Here is a 999-nt window from a genome sequence, read left to right as displayed (position 1 = left end):
TTCAAAGGAGGGGGAAAAACTGGTTACAATATGAACCAAAAAGATGTAACCAGGAAAAAACAACTATTGATCACATGTTTTGATGTCCATATATGAACAATCCAACATGGAATTCAATAATCCAAGGAATGGGGGGGAAAAGGAGGTAATTGGTGGAAACAATTAATACAGAATAAACCAGACTCTAATACTTGTAAATATATTTTAGCATACACAGAATGAAGTAATGAATTATTTTTTTAAAGAGTGTCATAGCACCCCCCCCCCTAGGTATTTGTAAATTTTGTGGAATAAATAAATATTAACAAATTATATTAAAATTCAAATAAATTTACTATAAATAACCTAATGGTAGAAATATAAAGAGACTGACTTACTTTCCAAGAGGGTTTACACTTGCTTCAAAGATATGAAGGCACTTGCATCCTTTAATATTGTCAGGAATTTCAAGAATTGCTAGAAAAACAAGTATTACATAAAGCATAATTAACAAACTAATTACACAGGCCTGCAAATTTAAACTTCACACAAGTCTCTACAACAGGCAGTTGCCGTCCATTCTACAAAGTTTCATCATGAATACTCTGCCTAAACAATCTATAAAAGAATTCATAAAATTATGTTATTGTGTTATTACACAACTGGTAGGTTCCACACATTACAATGTACTGAGTAATTTTACATCTCTTATGACATGCAGTGTAAAGAACTGGTGAAATTACTCATTTTATATATAAACTACACTGGAAATCCCAGAAGTAATCATCGTAACGAACTGTAATACTTGTGTTACTTCTGTTTACAGTTCACAATATGATCCATCCATTATTATAGGCCCTGTAACCAAACAATCATGGATGCACACAAGTAGTTTAGAAAAAAACTGTTTAAAAACACTAATGGAGTCTATATGCATCCTAATTAGGCAGATTTTGTTAAACAAGACCGATGTCTGTAGGTTTACTTTCTTCTTAGAATTCTTCTCAAGAAGTCGATAAG

General features: G+C 31.6%; 1 protein-coding gene across 1 annotated transcript in view; it reads right to left on the bottom strand.

Moving 5' to 3' along the window:
* Window positions 1-356: 356 nt before the first annotated feature.
* LOC111089390 (leucine-rich repeat-containing protein 7-like) overlaps window positions 357-999 on the bottom strand; it is a 7440-nt gene continuing 6797 nt past the window's right edge. The window contains exon 4 of the mRNA XM_022401805.1: window positions 357-456. Coding sequence (XP_022257513.1) covers window positions 374-456 — 83 coding nt within the window. The 3' untranslated portion in view covers window positions 357-373. The remainder of the gene's footprint in view (window positions 457-999) is intronic.

The sequence above is a fragment of the Limulus polyphemus genome, unplaced genomic scaffold, assembly GCF_000517525.1.
Source record: "Limulus polyphemus unplaced genomic scaffold, Limulus_polyphemus-2.1.2 Scaffold6110, whole genome shotgun sequence".
Classification (NCBI taxonomy): domain Eukaryota; kingdom Metazoa; phylum Arthropoda; class Merostomata; order Xiphosura; family Limulidae; genus Limulus; species Limulus polyphemus.
The sequence above is the reverse complement of the archived record's forward strand: the minus strand, read 5'-3'. Positions and strand labels throughout refer to the sequence as shown.